This window comes from Rattus norvegicus, chromosome 15 (assembly GCF_021556685.1).
Source record: "Rattus norvegicus strain SHRSP/BbbUtx chromosome 15, alternate assembly SHRSP_T2T, whole genome shotgun sequence".
Lineage (NCBI taxonomy): Eukaryota > Metazoa > Chordata > Mammalia > Rodentia > Muridae > Rattus > Rattus norvegicus.
The window spans coordinates 19711236-19728928 of record NC_141548.1 but is presented as its reverse complement, the minus strand read 5'-3'; the positions used below and the strand labels follow the sequence as shown (position 1 = coordinate 19728928).

The following is a 17693-nucleotide window of genomic DNA, read 5'->3' as shown; positions in this document are numbered from 1 at the left end:
ATAAGGGAAATTGGTCTGAAATTCTCTTTCTTTGTTGGGTCTTTGTGTGGTTTAGGTATAAGACTAATTGTGGCTTCATAGAAGGAATTTGGCAGCACTCCATCTGTTTCAATTTTGTGGAATAGTTTGGATAGTGTTGGTATGAGGTCTTCTCTGAAGATCTGATAGAATTATGCACTGAACCCATCTGGACCTTGGTTCTTTTTGGTTGGGAGATTTTTAATGACTGCTTCTATTTCTTTAGGAGTTATGGGGTTGTTTAAATGGTTTATTTGTTCCTGATTTAACTTTGGTACCTGGTATCTGTCTAGGAAATTGTCCATTTCCTCCAGATTTTCAAGTTTTGTTGAATATAGGCTTTTGTAGTAGGATCTGATAATATTTTGAATTTCCTTTGGCTCTGTTGTTATGTCTCCCTTTTCATTTCTGATTTTGTTAATTTGGACACACTCTCTGTGTCCTCTCGTTAGTCTGGCTAAGGGTTTATCTATATTGTTGATTTTCTCAAAGAACCAGCTTTTGCTTCTGTTAATTCTTTGTATAGTCCTTTTTGTTTCTACTTGATTGATTTCAGCTCTGAGTTTGATTATTTCCTGCCTTCTACTCCTCCTGGGTGTATGTGCTTCTTTTTGTTCTAGAGCTTTTAGGTGTGCTGTCAAGCTGCTGACATATGCTCTCTCCTGTTTCTTTCTGCAGGCACTCAGCGCTATGAGTGCTCTTAGCACAGCTTTCATTGTGTCCCATAAGTTTGGGTATGTTGTATCTTCATTTTCATTAAATTCTAAGAAGTTTTTAATTTCTTTCTTTATTTCTTCCTTGACCAGGTTATCATTGAGTAGAGCATCATTCATGTACATCCCATGTACATGTGGGCATTCTTTCCTTATTGTTATTGAATACCAGCTTTAGCTTGTGGTGGTCTGATAGGACGCATGGGATTATTTCCATCTTTCTGTATCTGTTGAGGCCTGTTTTATGACCGATTATATGGTCAATTTTGGAGAAAGTACCATGAAGTGGTGAGAAGAAGGTATATCCTTTTGTTTTCAGATAGAATCTTCTATAAATATCTGTTAAATCCAATTTCTTCATGACTTTCCTTAGTCTGTCTATGTCTCTGTTTAATTTCTGTTTCCATGATCTGTCCATTGATGAGAGTGGGTTGTTGAAATCTCCTACTATTATTGTGTGAGGTGCAATATGTGCTTTGAGCTTTAGTAAGGTTTCTTTTATGTATGTAGGTGTCCTTGTATTTGGAGCATAGATATTTAGGATTGAGAGTTCATCTTGTTGGGTTTTTCCTTTGATTAATATGAAGTGTCTTTCCTTATCCTTTTTGATGACTTTTGGTAAAAAATCGATTTTATTCGATATTAGAATGGGTACTCCAGCTTGCTTCTTCAGACCATTTGCTTGGAAAGCTGTTTTCAATCCTTTTACTCTGAGGTAGTGTCTGTCTTTGTCTCTGTGATGTGTTTCCTGCAGGCAGCAAAATATTGGGTCCTCATTGCATATCCAGTTTGTTAATCTTTGTCTTTTTATTGGGGAGTTGAGACCACTGATGTCAAGAGACATTAAGGAACAGTGATTGTTGCTTCCTGTTATCTTCGTGTTTGGATGTGTGATTATGTTTGTGTCCTTGTCTTCTGTTTGTTTTGTTGCAAAACGATTAGTTTCTTGCGTTTTCTAGGGTGTAGCTTGCCTCCTTGTGTTGGGCTTTACCATTTATTATCTATCCTCTGTAGGGCTGGATTTGTAGAAAGATATTGTGTAAATTTGGTTTTGTCATGAAATATCTTGGTTTCTCCATCTATGTGAATTGAGAGATTTGCAGGATACAGTAACCTGGACCTGTATTTGTGTTCTCTTAGGGTCTGTATGACATCTGTCCAGGATCTTCTGGCTTTCATAGTCTCTGGTGAGAAGTCTGGTGTAGTTTTGATAGGTGTGACTTTATATGTTACTTGACCTTTTTCCCTTTCTGCTTTTAATATTCTTTCTTTGTTTTGTGCATTTGGTGTTTTGACTATTATGTGACGGGAGGAACTTCTTTTCTGGTCCAATCTATTTAGAGTTCTGTAGGCTTTTTGTATCTTTATGGGCATCTCTTTCCTTAGGTTAGAGAAGTTTTCTTCTATGATTTTGTTGAAGATATTTACTGGCGCTTTAAGTTGGGAGTCTTCACTCTCTTCTATACCTATTATCCTTTAGGTTTGATGTCATCGTGTCCTGGATGTTCTGTATGTTTTGGGCTAGGAGCTTTTTGTGTTTTACATTATCTTTGACAGTTGTGTCAATGTTTTCTATGATATCTTTTGCTCTTGAGATTCTTTCTTCTATCTTTTTTATTCTGTTGGTGATGCTCACATTTATGACTCCTGATCTCTTCCCTAGGTTTTCTATCTCCAGGGTTGTCTCCCTTTGTGCTTTCTTTATTGTTTCTATTTCCGTTTTTTAACTCGTTGATGGTTTTGTTCATTTCCTTCTCCTGTTTGGTTGTTTTTTTCCAGTAGTTCTTTAAGGAATTTTTGTGTTTGCTCCCTAAGTGCAGCTACTTGTTTACTTGTATTGTCCTTTAGTTCCTTAAGGGAGTTATTTATTACCTTCTTAAAGTCCTCCACCATCATGATAGAATGTGATTTTAAATCTAGATCTTGCTTTTCCAGTGTTTGCTTTGGTGGGAGATCACTGGGTTCTGATGAAGCCAAGTAGTCTTGATTTTTGTTGACTGGGTTCCTGCGCTTGCCTCTAGCCATCAAGTTGTCTCTGGTGTTAGCTGTTCTTGCTGTTTCTAATGGTGGTTTGACCTTCCTGTGGGCCTGTGTGTCAGCACTCCTGTAGACCTGTTTTCCTGTTTTCTTTCACCTAGTTATGGGAACAGAGTGTTCTTGTCTCAGGCGTGTAGTTGCTCCTGTTGGCTGGCTTTCAACTCTCCGTGAGCACAACAGCCAGAAGCGAGGGTCCTGCCCCTACTGCTCCTAGGTCCCTGTGTGCAGGGGGCACAGGTGGCCCTAGGAGTTTTCCTCTTGAGTTGGGAATGTGACCAGAGAGTAGTCTCCTCTGGGTTCTCAGGGGTGTCTGCACCTCTGAGGCTCTAGCTCTCCCCAGCCCCCCATGGGATTTGGGTGTAGAGTGCTCTTTGACCTGTTCAGCTCAGATCTGGGCACAGATCTGGACCACAGGGCTCCGGCAGCTGACTGCTCCTATATTCCTGTGTCCAGAGGCACTATGCAGTTTCCTCTTGGGCCAGGGATGTGGGCAAAGGTAGGCAGAAGGGGCAATCTGTCTTGTCCTGCAGTCTCATGATTGCCTGCACTTCTGGGTGATCAGCTCTCTCTCCCACGTGATTTGGGAGCAGGGGGCTCTGGGTGGGGATCAGAGAAGTTCCCAGCTGGTATGTCTTAGAAATGGCAAGGCCTGTGAGAGGTGGGGCTGAGTCAGTGTTCCTCAGGTTATTGAGAGCATGCTTCAGAGAAGACTGTGGAACCTCTTGTCCTTTTTTCCTTCCTGGATAAAGGGTTTGTTGTTCCTACATGGAACACCCTGTGGAAGCTTCCTTACTGAGTTGCTGCTTTGCCACCGCTCCAGAACAACAAAACAAATTGGCCATGGTGTATACCTTACCAATTAATGAAACCAAACAAAGTTTCCTTGCTCATAAGTGGGCTACCTCATGTGTTTTGTGACGGTGCCTAACACAAAGCATTGTGCCAACTTAGGGATTTTGGCTCACAGTGTTGTTCTCAGACTTCATGGAATATCGGTCACTAATGAGGCCTTAGTCTCACTTTCATCAACCAAAATTATAAAGGCACCCTATGACCATCTAGTACTTGACAGCTCAGTGCTCTCTAGGTCAAAAGGGAAATGAACTCATCTTCCTACCACTTACATCCTACCTGTTTCTCTCCTCCAGGTCAATTACTAAGCCATTTTATTTTATTTTTAACATTTACAGCTTAATTTAAAACTTTGGACTAATTCTGAAAAACAGCATAAGGCTTACGTAAAGTCAGATAGTTCTGAATTAGGAGTCTATGGAGATCATGTTGTCTTAATTCCTGCACTTTCATTCAGTTTTTGTTATGAGTGGACTCATTAAGACTTTGTTACAAGTAGCCACTCTCTACTGGCTTGGAATCTAGCGGGAGGCCAGAGCAGCTTTCTGGAAGTTCATACCCAGCAGAGGATATTAAAAATATTGGGATGGTTAAGGGCAGTTAAATATCAATTGGTGTGTCTGAGAATACAAGAAAAGTGCCTGAGTATTCAGCAATAAGTACATGTTTGTATTGGCAGTAGGCAAGGAGGCACTGGCATGATAAAAAGCTCAGAGGTCCAGATACTGTGATTACTAATGGGTGACTTTAATAGCTGACTCAGATCGTTACTACTCGACAAAGAAACGTCATACTTTAAGTAGACCACAGGCAAATGCTAAAAAAAAAAAGTTCTACCAAGGAGTTCCAACCAGAGAAGGCTGTTTCCAGCGACACTGCTCTTAACAGTCTAGGAACAGTTAACAAGCCAGCACTGTTCAGTACACATCACAGAGTACAGTGTGATAAGTATCACACTACAGAGACACACAGCACAGACAGATGAAGGTCCATGGTGAAGGTACAGGGCCCCGAGATCCCAGTTTCATTAAGTTCAAAACAGGTACAATTAATCTGACAGAATCGAGGAGGGAGAAGCCACAATCAGGTGAGGACAGCGGCATGTTCATGATATTTTTAACACTCAAATTTCTTGATCAGAATGGTGATTAAAGAAATAGAGAAATGTGTCCACATTGCTGTAATTCCACAAAGGGCATATGTAAAATATTGGTGTACTTCTATATCCACAAAATGTTGACATTATAATACCTGTGGTTCAATAAAATGATTATTGAAGATAATTGAAGAACGAATTATTCTTTTTTAATATTAATGTATTAACTCACAGATATAACCTCCCCAGCCATAAATTCCTTCTTCCTTTTAGCTTTAACTTGAGTCATGTGCCTGATGTACCTGAATTTGAAAGCAGCGGTTCAGTTTCATCAGGGAGCACATCTGCTGGCAGAGAGGCAAGCACTCCTACAGTCACCTGAGCCAGCTCTGACCACTCTCCCCAGCTTATCCTCATCCTACGAGGGCCACGAACTCCCTGCAGATTTCTGGCCAACTTCTGTGTAGGCTTCAGCTTTATGTGTTCTCCTAAGACACTCCTTCAGCTTAAAGAAAACGGAGAGGCGCCTTTAAAAGGTTATTTTCTCTTCTCCCAGGCTGTATCCTGTGACTTTATACGTTGAAAACTTTTTCTGTATCGTGATTTTGATGGGAGCTTAGCAACGGATCAGATATTAAAGCGTTCATTTGACTGGCTGAGCTTTCCTTTCCTTCATGTATATTAATCAGGCTGTGATTAACTTCCTGCGGCTGCTAGAGAGAGCGTGTAGCCTCTTCTCGGAGGGCTTCTGTCTTACAGTGGTTTCAACAGTAGCCTCAGAGTGATGTCAGCTGAGCAGGCTGTGATCTGCTTGTGAACTCTCTGGGGACTGTCAATGTGCATGGCTAAGTTTATTAACAAAGGACATGTACGGCACAATGTCCCGTGCAGGACCCACATCCAGGAGGGACACAGGTCTAGAGCGCACAGATGAACTTCTAAGAGATCACCCGACATCTTGTGGGCAGCTATGCTTCCAGCTTCTAGAAGGATCGATTTTTAATAAAATAATCCCAGGTTAAACTAGAAGGTAAACATTAGTATTTCTTTAGTAGCTTCTGTTGTTTATAACCCTTATAACAAGCATGCGTGTTAGCATGTAAGTACTAGACAACCGGGTAATCTGCTGACTATATTAATCAAGTTAACAATAATACACATATTCTGGTCATTATACAAACAATGTGAGCAACGACTCAAATTTCTTTCCATTTCTAACATAATCAATAGGAAGTTATTATTGCCGTTAAATCACTACCCAAACCAAACAAGGGAAGAGGGCGAGGAAGCTATGGGGCTCTTGGATCCTCAGTCATTTGCATATCCTTAATTTGGTGGCTTTCCCATACACTGTACCCTGCTTGGCAAAACCAGAAACCATACAGCCTCCTTTGTAGCATGTAATTCATGGCTGTAGACTACAAGCCTGCTTTTCTGGATATCCTTGCTATGATATACTGCACACTGGCCAGTTTCTTGAAAAAAATTCCTCTATTTTTTTCAGCCACCTAAAGAGAATTCTGTTTGCAATTAAGTCCCAGCTCAGATGCAAAGTACTATCATAAACAAAAAGAAACAAACATGAAATATAGACATGATTTTGCTATATTAAGCAGTAGTAAACTTATTTGATCCAGAACAAATTAATATAATTCTGAGCAAAATTACTTTATTAGAACAAATCAAGTTACTAAAATGCACACATACTACACTAACAGTGTGGATCATTTTAAAACACAGCAGAGCTTTTCCAACTTCCAGAAGTTTACATCTTCAACATATTCCTTAACAGTCTTCTGAATTTCATTGGTGTCTGGTACAATTTTTCTCTTCTCATTTCTAATTTTATTAAATCTACTAATTATTAATAAAAATAATATAAATTAATAAAAAGTAATAACAATTATTTAATAATTATTAAATTATTAATTTGTATCTCTTTTTGGCTACATTGTCTAAGGGTTGCCAATTTGTTTAGTGTGGGCTTCCCCTTCCTCATGGACTATTGGCAACTGGTCCTTGAAGGTGAGGGAAGCAGGGACTGGGCAGGGGTCATGGGGAGGGAGGCAGGGTTCAGAAGGGCAGATTAACTTCCAGAGATCAGCTTCATTGAGAAGGCTTTATTGGGGTGACCAAGGACTATAGAGATCTTGAGAAGTTGGTAGGAATTTCCATGGTGTGTATACATTATTGGCTAGGGCAGAGGTGCTGGGAATGCCTCATTTGCAGGAGAAGGAATTCCAAGAACCTGCCACTCAGGTTCTTATCAGGAAAGAGGAAATCAAACCTGTATTTTGGCTGAAGACTATGTGACTGCTCTCAGAGGTGAGGGAGGTAGAGGCCATATTCCTGAGCACATAGGGTTAAGAAAAGGGAGAATGGTCCTAACTCCTGAAGGTCTCAATTTCACTCTTGCTTCAAGTCCTCTCCCCCAGTCACACAAACCTACACTTTATTTAGTATTTCGTAGAGCCAGGTCTTTGTTTCACTTGGATATCTATATTTTGTTTCCTTATCATTAAACTTGCCCTATTTGAGTTATTTCTTTATACTGATTTTGAGTTTGGCTTATTCCTGTTTCTCCAAGATCTTGATGTGTACCATTAAGATACACATCTGATAAGCTGGGGAGATGGCTCAGTGGTTAAGAGTACTGGATGTTCTTCCAAGGACTGTTGATTGCTAGCAGGAGGGTGGTAATGGGGGGAGGATGGGGAGGGGAACACCAATATAGAAGGGGAAGGGGAGGGGTTAGGGGGATGTTGGCCCTTAAACAGGGAAAGGGAATAACAATCAAAATGTAAATAAGAAATACTCAAGTTAATAAAAAAAAAAAAGAAATCACATAGTGGTTCAGAACCATCTGTAATGGGATCTGATTCCCTCTTCTGGGTTTGTGTAAGGACAGATAAGACACGTACATAAAAATAAATATTTGTTTAAAAAGATATGAGTTTGAGATTTCAGTTATTAAGGTAGGCATTTGTATTTATAAACTGCCCCTAAGTAACACTTCCCTGTGCCCACATGGTCTGGTGTGTCGTGTCTTTGTTTACACTCAATTCGTAATTTTTAAGTTTCCTTCCTGTTCTGTTTCCCCATTGCCCGGCCATTATTTAATAGTGTGTTGTTCAAACTTTTTGAGTTCTTATAGGCTTTGCAGTTTGGCTTTCTTTCTTTTTGTTTTTTTTAGGAAAAAAAATCTGGACACGTATAATCTATTAATTATGAGTATTTAAACTCAAATTGACCTGTAATGAACTTTGAGATTGAAGTAGTAATAAAAAGCTTATAAACTAAAAACTCCATGCTCAGATGGACTTGCTACTGAATTCTGTCATATCTTTAAAGGAAAGCTAAACACCGATCTCCATCAAACTATTTTGTAAAATAAACAGGAAAAGAACAGTATCGAATTCATTTTAAAAAGTCAGTGCTTCTGATACATAAATGAATAAACAGACACACATAAAAATAAGATTATAGGCCAGTCTCCCTGATATGAAATTTCTCAATAAAACATTTGCAAACCAAACACAAGTATACATAAAAAGATCACTTATCGTTGAATAAAATTTTATGACATGTATGGATCACATTTTTATTTTCCATTCATCAGTTGATGGGCCTGTAGTCTGTATCCATTTCATAGATACCATGAATAGAGTAATATTCATATGATCAATATACCATGAATAGATTCAATATTCATATAAATATGGATGAGCCTGTTACATGTAGCAGGACATAGAGGTAGTGTGAGGGCAGATAGCAGAAGTTCAGTGGGAAGGAATTCTCCAAAACAAATAAAATATTTTATATCTATATCTATATATAACACATATACACGATAATACTATTATCTATGGGTATAAGGAGAGAATGTAGTTAGGGATTATGTTTTTTTAGTAAAGTGGCAGTTGTAAGTTCTCCGTGATCCATGACTTCACCAGCCCTGGGTAGCTGGCTGGATTTCCAGTACCAAGCACGATTTCCCTCTTGCTGAGTGGGGCTTAGGGTCAGTGGGAGAGTTGCTGATTATCACCAAGGGATCGCACTGGTCACTGTTGTAGTTCACAGGGCTGTTGTTTCCCTCCTTCGGAAGCTTGTACTGTACCTTCTGGAACCACGAAGATGGGTCCTCATGGAGGAGGCATTCAGGTTAGTTCCAGCTCAGGGGATGCTGTGCCTTCTGTCTGAAGTGTCTGATGTCGCCAGCAACAGAGACAGACCTTCTACATGGAGCATGGAAGTCTCTTGGAAAACCTGGCAATCAACTCAAAAGAGGGCGTCTGAAGGTCGGCGCTTTTGCTAGATGCTCTACGGCTCTTGAAGAGAAGGAACAGTCCAGGGGAGCAGATCTCCTTCAAGCTGTACATTTGTACAGACTTACTACATTCATCATAGGACTTTTTAGGAATATAGTTAATACTATGATTCCCATGACCTTTTGGACATCCTTACTGTTATTTTATTCTTCCCTCCTTCTGTATTCATCTTCCCACTCCCTTTAGAGCCCCTGCCCCTGTTTTTCTCATTTCCCCATCAGATCGCTTGTACTCTCTTATTTCTTCTATTGCTCTTCCCTCCCCACACCATGTTCCCATATCGAGAAAATCCTCAACAAATAGAGACCATTAAAGAAAACCACAGCAAATTAAAACGCAGAGTTGTGGAGCCCAGTCCCAACCATGGAACAACTCCCACACCTAAGGCTCAGAGGTCATTCCTAAAGTCTGAGTAGGAAGACTGTAAAAGGCAGAGGAACAGGGAGTTTGCTGGAACATTGCCTCCTAATGATGTCAGAGGCTGCCCTGTAAGTCATCACCCACGTGACTGCCTCAGGATGAGCTGAGCATGAAGACCAATGACACACATGCCAAGGTGGACAGGGGGAAGCTATGTGCCTCGACCCTACACAAAACTAAAGGCAGCCAAGGAATGCTAGGTTGGACCTATCTTGACTCCATTTGAGTTACTGAATTTTTAAAAACTGGGTTTCGTAGTCAGAAAATACAATTCTGTGTTCTATGAAGACATCTTTACCTTTTAGTACTTGGTAATAAACATTTTTTGAGGTAATATTATTACATCACTTTCCCTTTCCCTCTCCTCCCACCAAGTCTCCTATATACCTCTCCTTGCTCTTGTTTCAAATTCTATATCTAAACACATAAATTAAAGCTGCTCAGTCCGTGTAATGTTACATGAAAGAAAGTAAACAAGGGAGCAGGGAGTCAGTGTCTCTATTTGAAGAAAATATAATCCTGTGCATGAGAGAGTCTAAAGACTTTAACGTAAAATTTCTAAAACTGATAAAACACCTTCAGCAAAGTGTGAGAATATAAGAATTAACATATAAAAGTAAGTAATTTATCTATATGTCAAGAAAGAAATGCGATGAGATTTCTCAGGAAAACAACCCCATTCACAATAACTTCAACTATTATCTTGGAAAAGGCATAAATAAGAAAGTAAACGATATTGATAGCAAAAAATTTAAAACATGAGAGGTGGAAAGATCTCCCAGGCTTGTGGGTCAGCACGATTAATATCATAAAAATGGCTTTATCACTGAGAGTTATATGTTCCGTGCAGTCTATATCAAATTGCAAATGACACTGTATATCTGAATGAAATTCTCAAAAGAACAGACAAATAAAATAACGTTAAAAAAAGGCAGGTAGGTTTCTGAGTTTGAGGCCAGCCTGGTCTACAGAGTGAGTTCCCTACACAGAGTAACTATTTTTAAAAACAGCAGCTTCAGGCAGCAGCATGGACAAAAGGAGCTATGGGAGGAAAGAAGACAGTTCGCCTGTGCTCGTGTGGTCCTCCTGCTGCTGCTGCTGCTTTCTTTGCTGCTGTTAGAAGCAGCATGTCCAGGCTTCTGTCCCTGGCCTTCACTCTAGATTGGCCTTCCCAATCTTTGGCAGATTGGGACTGAGGAGACACCTAGCCCACGTGACCGGGCAATTCCTGGGTTTCTGGTCTCTCCTGTGTGAGACAGACACCTTGGACTACATGATTAAAAAGGCACCCAGTCTCAAGGACAAAGGGATGACCTGGTTCTCAGTATCTCAGATATGAAACAACCACTGTTACCATTTCAAAGTAAGCTGATTCAATAATTTCTTTTAAATACACACACATGCACACCCATGCAGACACACGCACCCACACACAGAGGGAAGGAGGGAGGGAGAGAGGGAGGGAGGGAGGTGGGAGAGAGAGAGTGCACTACTAGGAAAAAAACTGTAAAATTAACATGGACACACAGAGGACAGTAAACACCCGAAGCATTCTTGAGCAGAGAGAACAGTGCTAGCGGCCAATAAGCAATGTTAACATCACTACCACAATGTCTGCTTTTAACTCCTATCACATAGACATTTTAACAGAGACAGCACTGCACTGGTACAAATCAGATACACAGAACAGAAGAATAGAAGAGCATAGAGGAGTAATAATTAGACCCATGCAAATTTAGCAAAATGATTTTTAAAAAAGATGCCGAAACCACAGGAAAGAAAAAACTCTTTAAAAAATGTTACAGAGAAAACCAGGATTATCTACACATAAAACAGTGCAATGCCAGAATGCGCCTAATGCATACTATTCAAAACTGTTTAAAGTAAAAGTATCTTGAAATTAAAAACAAGCAAACAAAGTGAGACTGGATCCTTAAACTCTGTACAAAAATTAACAGAGGGCATCAATGTAATACTTAAAACAGAGAAGAAGATTGGGAAAACACATCAAAATACAGGCATCAGCAAGAATGTCCTAAAAAGGACTCTGTTAGTCCAGGAAGCAATAGCAAGAATAGAGAAACAGGATTGCATAAAATTAAAGAACACTTGCCCTACCAAGCAAACCGTGGGCTGAGTGAAGACAGCCTATAGAACAGGTGCACATCTGCAGAGGATTAATATCTAGAAATATCAAAACAACAAGTTACCCCAGATCCAGACAACTCAATTACTAAGTAGGCTGATGAAACACAGTTCTTCAAAGAGCAAGTACAAAAGGGTATTAAACAGGAAAAAATGTTCAACACTCCTAGCCACGAGGCATTTAAACCACAGAGTGTCCGTCTTGCCTCCTTCAGAAGGGCTGTTACAGTGGGAAGAACAGAAATGCTGGCAAGCTGTAGGCAGGGGCAGACTCACACATTGCAGATGGCAACACAAATTAGTCTGGCCAATACCAATACTGTTTGCAACGTAAAAATCTTTTCTGTTTATAACCTATGTTTTTTATTCTAAATGAATATTTATCTCCTACATTTCTCCTGAACCTGAAAAGAAAGCATACCGTCTCTATCGGCCGTCTCTCGAGGCTTGAATTTCAAAGTGAAGATCTTCCGCAGCTTACAGTTAGCAGAGACGATAATTCCATCCAGCGACTGGAAAACTGCTCCTTTGAATATCTCACTGGTGAAGGCGACCAGGTCAATGCACAGATTGCACCACTAAGACCAAGAGAAGCAGATGCAGATTAGGGCCCTGCAGGGCACAGAAGCAGGGTCTCACCGCATACGGAATGGCCCAGTGTGCCCTTTCTGCTTTAACTTAGGTTTTCCTAAAGTGGCCTTGATTCTCCTTCAGAGTCACCACCATCTGAACTACAAACTGTTCACCTGACTGTGGCACTCCCATCCGGGAAGCAAGTGGCAGCTCTGGGAAAACAGCTCTCTTGTCTGTGGGCACCATGCTAGTGCGAAGCCAAAGGCAAGTGCTTTACATCACTTAAAGCCTGAGCATTCGAGATAAATGGCCTGTTGCTTTTTTCAAGGGGATTAATTTGATTACAATTAGATACTTTAGTTTTGATTTTTAAAGGGTAGGGCTTAAATTAGAAGCTTGGTTAAATGGTACCCAGTACTGTCTACTTACAACCAATTAACCTATTATACAGAAATAGATTCTTCTAAAGGATTTGTAATTATGCTGGGTGTGTGCCAATTTTGAAGTACTCTTACAGGTACTAATTCCATCTCATTAAACAATTAGATCCCTTAGTACTTCATCAGATGGATTCTGTGGTCTAACTGAATAAAGAAAGGAAAAAATAACCACTACTGAGAAATCAAGACATATTTAAGAATGTAGAATAAAATCAGAAAAATAATTTCTGAGATTAAAACTAAAGTAGAATTAAACTTCTCCATGCTTCCTCTAAATATGAGTCTTCAATGATTTTTAGGAGCAGTTTATAATTAAGACCTTTTCTAGAATGGATATTGATTTTAAAATGGAGGCCAGCTCAAGATTGTCTCAGTTAACAGATCAGTAAGGGATTGCATGGAGTTAGTGATTAAACCAAAAAGATTGTAGATGTCTCAGCAGTAAAGTTATATCCTAGGCAGTGAGAACACTCCGGTCACTTGTGGATTATGGAGCCTGGAGTTAGGTGGGGAGGAAGTGGGTTTGAGTGTGGCTGGACAATGGTAATCTGCTGGATTATGGCATGGGCAGGGGAGGTTATTAGGGGTGGGGAATAGCTAAAGCTTGTGAGGCCAAACTGTGAAGACTCAGGAAGGGCATCTGAGAGTGATTCTATTTCTGCAATTATAATGTGCAAAGGTAGAGCATTGGGAAGTTAAGTTTTTATCAACCTTGACGTAGGTATGTTCTGAGTGACAGAGGAGGTCTTTTGATTGTAGCTAAGTCAGAATAAAACTATCACCGAGAGACAGAAAGCCTAGCGTCTGTCAGTCATGCAGGTACGATGTAAGAAGGCTGGTCAGAAGGCTGACACAGGAGTTATTAAACTATAAGGAACAAATCCAACAGATGGGCCCATCAGGTGGACATTGATGGCCTGGTGAATTCCAGAGCATAGGGAATGGAGGCGTGGGTTTCTTTATCCATTAGTATATTATGTAAGTAGTATTGTTCTGTAAATTATTTTCCTAAGACTTAACATGTCCCTGTTCTAGCTAACTAGTTCAGGCCACCAGGAATGAAACTCATTCTTCCCTCACGAACACTGTAAATATCAAGTGCTGGGCACTGGCCTCACTTCTGGGGATGTAAACAGACGTGAGATAAACACACATACGTCCTTCGTCTCAGGAAGAGAGGCAGACCTGTGGCTTCCAATTAACACGGTCACTAGAGGGGGTAGGATGGGTTAGTGTCTTAGTTATGGTTTCTGCTGCAGTGATGGAAACAACACGAGGAGAAGCAGGCTGGGGAGCAAAGGGCTTGTCCATCTTCTGCATCACAACCCATCATTGGAGGAAGGCGGGGCAGGAACTCTGCAAGGCTGGGAACTGGGAGTCAGGACTTGTGCAGAGGCCATGGAGGTGCTGCTCACTGGTTCGCTTCCCATAGCTGGCTCGGCCTGCTTTCTTAGAGAACCCAAGGACTGCAGCACCCACAGTGGACTGGGCCCTCCCTCACTGATCACTACTTGAGAAAATGCCTTACAGCTGGATGTCACAGAGTCATTCCCTCAACTGGGGCTCCTTTGTCTCTGATGAGTCTGGCTTGTGTCAAGCTGACACACAAAATCAGTGCAGTTAGTTGTGAGCAAATTACTGACAGACCATTTAAATCACCGCCATACAAATAAAAGCCCAATGTTGCCAAAGTTTCACCTGCTCAGACTGTTCAGTCGGTAACTGTTTCTCTTTTCCATATTTTATTTACTTTTCACATGTTTTAATGATGAATTAACCTCTTGACCCCATTTCAGGAAGACTTACTTTCTGAACTTCATCCTCCCTGGATTATCATCTTTTGCTTTCTCTCTTTTTTCCCTAGCATTTCGTATTCTGAGATTTTAATAACGGGACTGTAGGTGTTACACACACTGGAGCTAAGTGATACTCTGGGACAACTTTCCCTTTCTCTCCACACCTATCCCTCCTTTTATACTCCAGGTTCAATGGTGCTTGTATCACCCGCCTTTTAAAAAATAATCGGCTCTTCTGTTTCTGGAAAGGCCTGAAGACAGCACTCGGTTTGGCTGTAACTTGATGTTCACTGGGTACAGAGGCAGGTGGACGTGCATGCTCGTCTTTTCACCGCAGGGTCCTTTCCTTTCTGTGTGCCGTATAACCCACTCGCTAGGGAATTAGAGCTCACCACCTTCAGAGTGCAAGGGAACCAGGGCTTATCCATGGCAGGAATGAAGCTTTTACTCACCCTACCCCACTCAGGCTTGACTGGAAAATCTTCAATAGGTAATGGCAGTGTGTGTCTACACATGGATATATGAACATATGCAAGTGCATTCGTGCCTTTACACACACACACACACACACACACACACACACACACACACACACATGCTTACACACACACTTTCATCTTTTAATCCTTAAGCAAATGTCTGAGAATTGGAAAATTCTTCCCATGGATCTACCACCAAGAAGGTGGATCCTAAGGAAAAACAGGGAAACCTTTCACAAATCCACCTTGGCTAGAAAAATTAGAAATACATTCACATATATTCTGGATTAGCTGATTTTATAAAGGATATAATTTTTATAAGCTTCAACAAACAACTCGATATTCATATAAATGTTATGAAGTGTAATACAAAGTTCTGGGAAAGAGGATAAAGTCTTTACTCCTAATGAGAGGATTATGTGATTCACAGTTGATCTTTATAAAATATGTTTTCATTATTCTTGGTGGTATTATACATTATGAAAGTCCTTACGCTGTTTGACATTTTCTCAATCTTTAATAACTGTATTCCTATATACACCTTTAATGCAGCAGGCAAGAACTACTGACCTTAAATATTTGTTAGAGTTTAATACATAGGCAACAGAAAAAAATCTGGCAGTGGAAAGACCATCTGTCATCTTCAGTATGTTTTTGAGATTCACATTTTAAAAATCTTAGTTAACATTCAAGGTACACTTGAAAACAATGTACATTCTATGTATATTCAATGTATATTAGATAAACTTTTAACAAATGTTAGTTCAGGTCAATTGACAGCACTTGCCTAGCATACAGTCTTCCAGATTTTCCAAAGTTTTAGTAGCCCAGGCAGCAGAAGTGAGCTGTATGCTGTTCACATGACCCCCAGCTCTATTACTTTCCCTTCCAAGGAGGCCTGCTGGGCCCCAGGAACATCCAGGTTAGATCCCACCCCACAGGCAGCAGAAGCTCCATCCCTTCCCTCCTGAGGAGGCCTGCCTGGCCCCAGGAACATGCAGGCTAGAACACTGCCTGACAATACCCAGACTGATGGGTCCATCTAGGGCACAATAGAGGTGAGATGCACTTTGTCCCCTAAGCTCTATCAGCAGGCCCACAGGAATAATCAGTTCTATCAGGGGCACAGCCAGGAGAGGTGCTGTTCCCTGTACTCCACTGTCTTGAGAAAGAGCTCAAGGATCTTTCTGCCTCACTGAGGAGGCCAGTCAGCATCAGGAACATCCAGGAAACACAAGGGACAACCAGACAGGCAATGGCCTGCATAAGAGCAATCAACAAGAGCGAGAGCAATATGGCACTACCAGAACCCAGCTATCCCACGGCAACAAGGCCTGGGTATCCTAACACAGCTGAAGCACAGACGATAACTTTAAATACACTCTTAGAAAGACGACAGAGGCCTTTAAAGAGGGAATAAGTAAATAAGTCACTTAAAATAATACAATTGAACAGATGAAGAAAATGAACAAAACAGTTCAGGACCTGAATATGAAAATAGAAGAAATAAAAACAAACAAACAAACAAACAAAACCCCAAAACAAACAACCCACAAACTGAGGAAACCCTGGAGATGGAAAAACTTAAAAAAAGAACAGGATCATACAAATATACCATGAAGAGACTAAGGAAGATTGAAGAGAAGAATCTCAGGCATAGAAGATACACAATAGAATAAACAGATGCATCAAAGAGAATCTTAAGTCTAAAATATCCAAATCTAGGATGTTATGAAAAGACTAATGTTAAGAATAATAGAAGTAGAAGAAGGCGAAGAATTCTAGCTTCAAGGTCCAGAAAATGTTCTCAACAAAATCACAGAAGAAAAATCCCCAACTTAAAAATATGAAATGGCTATAAACAGAAGAAGCTTACAAAACATGAAATAAATTGGACCAGAAAAGATAATATTCCTGCTATATAATAATCAAAACACTAAATGTTCAGAACAAGGAATATTAAGAACTGCATAGGTAAGGTAAGGGCCAAATAACATATAAAGGCAGACCAATCATAATTACACCTCACTTCTCAATAGAGACTAAAATCCAGAAGGGCCTGGGCATAGCTTGTACACTGTAAGAGACCCACAGATATCAGCCCAGACTGCTATGCTCAGAAAAACTTTCAATCACCATAGATGGAGAAAACAAGATATTCCATGAAAAAATTTAAGTAATACCCATCTACAAATCCAGCCCTACAGAAGATAGTAGAAGGAAAACTCTAATGCAAGGAGGCTAATTACACCCAAGAAAACAAGAAAATAAATAATTCCACACCAGCAAAAGCAAAATACTCTCCTGTAAAATAAAAGAACTTCTGGAGTTATCACCATCTTCGATCTCATGATGTACTACAGAGCAATAGTGATAAAAAATACCACAAGATATTGGCATAAAAACAAACAGGTTGATCAATGGATCAAATTAAAGACACTGAAATAAACCCACATACCTATGGACACTTGATTTTTGACAAAGAAGCCAAAACCATACAACGGGAAAAAGACAGTATCTTCAACAAATGGTGCTGGTCTAACTGGATGTCTACATGTAGAAGGATGCAAATAGATCCATATTTATTATCCCACACAAAACTCAAGTCCACGTGGGTTAAAGACCTCAACATAAAACGAGATGCACTAAATCCAACAGAGGCGAAAGTGGGGAATAGACTGGAACACATTGGCCCAGGAGGCAACTTCCTCAACAGGACATCAATAGCTCAAGCACTAAGATCAACAATTGATGAATGGGAGCTCATTAAGCTGAAAGACTTCTGTAAGGCAAAGG

The 17693-nt window shown here is 40.3% G+C and overlaps 1 protein-coding gene across 10 annotated transcripts in view; it reads right to left on the bottom strand.

The window, feature by feature from the left end:
- The window catches only part of Cfap20dc (CFAP20 domain containing), a 236499-nt gene that overhangs the window by 116832 nt on the left and 101974 nt on the right, over positions 1 to 17693 (bottom strand). For all 10 annotated transcript variants that reach the window (NR_197236.1, XR_015638066.1, XR_015638067.1 and 7 more), the window contains 1 exon segment: positions 12031 to 12187. Coding sequence is in view for 6 of the 10 variants with exons in the window: in NM_001431636.1 (NP_001418565.1) it covers positions 12031 to 12187 (157 nt within the window). In the remaining 4 variants the exon portion in view is untranslated.